General features: G+C 60.1%; 1 protein-coding gene across 1 annotated transcript in view; it reads left to right on the forward strand.

Moving 5' to 3' along the window:
* The window catches only part of VOLCADRAFT_119466 (uncharacterized protein), a gene marked incomplete at both ends in the record, with an annotated part of 4,631 nt that extends 2,154 nt beyond the window's left edge, over positions 1 to 2,477 (forward strand). Inside the window, 5 exons of the mRNA XM_002956587.1 lie at positions 462 to 563; positions 732 to 903; positions 1,244 to 1,345; positions 1,664 to 1,831; positions 2,193 to 2,477. Of these exons, the coding sequence (XP_002956633.1) occupies positions 462 to 563; positions 732 to 903; positions 1,244 to 1,345; positions 1,664 to 1,831; positions 2,193 to 2,477 (829 nt within the window). The remainder of the gene's footprint in view (positions 1 to 461; positions 564 to 731; positions 904 to 1,243; positions 1,346 to 1,663; positions 1,832 to 2,192) is intronic.
* Positions 2,478 to 2,873: the final 396 nt, after the last annotated feature.

The raw sequence follows: 2,873 nt of genomic DNA on the forward strand, positions 1-2,873 counted from the left end.
CCTCCAGCACCATCAGGTTCTTTTCCAGCAGGAGCCAAACTTGTTTGTGCTCATACGATTTTTGTTGGCTACATGCGAGATACCTTGCAATAGAGAATGCTGTATAGTACCTATAACGCGTTTCAGCCGGGCGAGATATTATGTTTGGTCCGTTACACACACACACACACACACACACACACACACGGACATGGGCAATCCTACAGGTCGGGGCCCCCCTGGGCGCTTCGCGCTGGGGCCCCGCCCAAAAAGGCAGCAAGCAATCTGTCAGGCAAGGCACGCCAACCACGATCACAACCGTCATCCATCGCGATCTTGTTCATTGGGGCCTTCTTGCCCTTGTACGCGTAAAAAGCGCAAAAATTCCTTTGTCTGCTTTTACTTCATATTTTTGCTTATTTGTTTTCTTGTTTCTGTTTGCATTATTTGTTGTTGTTGTTTTTACGTTTTTCTGCTTACAGCTACGAGTCAGTGTTTGTGGCCGCCAGCCGGCGAGTTTCGGAGCTGGGCAAGATCATCAAATTGGATCTCATCGCGGATCTGCCAATGGACGAGCGCAACAGGTATCCGTACAGCCGTACAACTACATAGGGCTGCGTGCCTGTATATGAGCAGATGCAAGGCACGGCATCGGGGTTTTTGTTGTGACGCGGTCTTTTCGTCTTCAAATAACCCGAAATCTCTTCGTCCCCTCCCTCCCTCACCCCCTCATCCCCCTCACCCGCCCACAGGTACTACGGCAGCACCTGGCGGCGAGACACGGGCGGCTGTCCGGGGGGGTTCTTCATGGACAGCTCCGTACACTTCGTGGCGGCTCTGCGGCTGCTGGCGCGGGCGGCGGGGCTGGGGGAGGCCGTCAGCGCGACTGCACATGCGCGACAGGTGATAGTGGTGGAGGTGGAGGTAGGGGTGTTTCCTCCGCTGCTACTGCCTTACCACCCCCCTTCCTATCGCTTCGTGATGACATGACGCAGAGCTCCAGCGGCCATAGCTTGACGTGCCGTACTGCTGCATGCACTCCGGCCAGGGAGTGCCTGTGTCTGTCTGTCTGTCTGTCTGTGTCTCTATCTTGCGTGCGCGCATGTGCATGTGTACGCGTCTGTGCTTGTGGGAGCGCGAGAGGGCGATGAGGTCACTCCGCTCAGCTGGTTCTTAGGGTTTTCTTGGCGCGGCACACCTCCGTACCGTACGGCTCACATGTGAGCGCTGCTGGTTGCTTATTCCCCCCTGACCGCCCGCGCAGGCCAAGGCTGACCTGGTCCCCCCCGACACGGTGGTTGGTGTGGCGCTGTTCGCCACCGGGGAGGTGCCCGCCAGCATCAGCATCTCGCTGGCTGCACATCAGGTGGTGGACATTGCTGGTGGGGGTGGGGGGAAAAGAGCAAAAGAAGGGGGGGAAGGGGGGAGAGAGAGAAAATGGGGGGATTGAGGGAGGATCCCTCATCCTTTGGGTGAGGGGGGTGTTGAGAAAGGGGCGGGGGGGGGGAAAGGTCGCCAAACCCAGACCGGGGTTGGGTGGGGTGCTTCCGCGTCCCGGGCCGCAGTGTGATGTACGGCAATTGTGAGCACCCCCTCCCCTCCAAAACCCCCAAACCCGCCTCCCCCGAAGTTCCAATCCGCACTGAGCCGTTCCATGCACCCGCCCTGCCCGGCCCGGGTACAGGTCCGCTGGTCGCTCAGCGTCGTGGGCACGGAGGGGTCCCTGGAGGTGTCTCGGGGCGGCTGGGGGGGCAGTCGTACGGGATACACGCTGTCGGTCAAGACCGCTCGTCCGGCACCGGGGTCCCAGGAGGAGGAGGCGGCGGCGGGACAGCAGCAGCAGCAGCAGCAGGTGTGGCCGGGTGGGGGAGGCGGCGACTGTGCGACTGTGTTTCGGGGGAGGTGGAAGCGGGAAGGGGGGAGGGGAAAGGGGGGGGGAGAGAGAGGAAAGACAACACCTCTTTTGCTTAGGAGACCTCCATCTTGAAGCTCTTCCTCTTCCGAATGCGGCTTCCGAATATGCGAATGTGAGTGGGCTCTCCCCTCCCCCCCCCCAAGGGCAAGTCTCTGTTATGATGTGTGAACTACCCTCTCTCTCTCTTACACACACATAAGCACACAAACACTGTGCAAAAGAGCTATTGGGACATTAATCTCAAACTCGGAAGGTAAATGTCTTCGCCACTCATTTCCTTGCGTGGATGCTCCCCCAGGCCGATCCTACCGTACAGATTATGCCGTACGCCTTCTCCGGCTGCCAAGACGAATTTTCGGAGTTTGTGGGCCTTACGCGGGAGTTGCGGGGGGCCGGAGGTGGTGGGGGTACGGCGGCTGCGGCGGCTTCAGGGGAACCGAACGGGGTCGGCGCCAGCGGGACTGTGCCTGATGCGGTCGCCCGATCGAGCCCTGAGGAGGGCGCTCGTGATCTGGCGCTCATCGAGGCTTTGTTAGCTTCCGCTGCGGCGGGAGGCCGGCCGGTGGAGGTGGTGCAGATCTGAGTGGAGGGAGGGGGAAACGCTGCGGAGAAGGGGGGGCCTTGGGGGGTGGGAGGTACGTTGCGACGGGAAGGGGGGAGGTGGACAGAGGATTATGGGGGGCTCAGGCTGGTGCTGGAGTTGCTGGGCTGGCGCTTCTGCTGACCATGTCGCGGGTGGCGGGCTGTTGGAGGGCTGTTGTTTTGGGAGTGATAACTACCATGGGGGCCGATATGTGTGTATAATCGTGTATGTATGATGTGTGAAACAGGGGGGTGTATCTTCGCCCGTGGCAGCTACCCTGCGAAACCCTGCCTTCCCCGGTATTTCGGGGCACCCTCATCCAGTCACCCTAGTCAACTTCTCAGTGGATTGCTCAGGTTCCGCACCCACCACCAGCATCCAACGGAATCTGCCGGG

Source organism: Volvox carteri, assembly GCF_000143455.1.
Source record: "Volvox carteri f. nagariensis unplaced genomic scaffold VOLCAscaffold_63, whole genome shotgun sequence".
NCBI classification, from domain to species: domain Eukaryota; kingdom Viridiplantae; phylum Chlorophyta; class Chlorophyceae; order Chlamydomonadales; family Volvocaceae; genus Volvox; species Volvox carteri.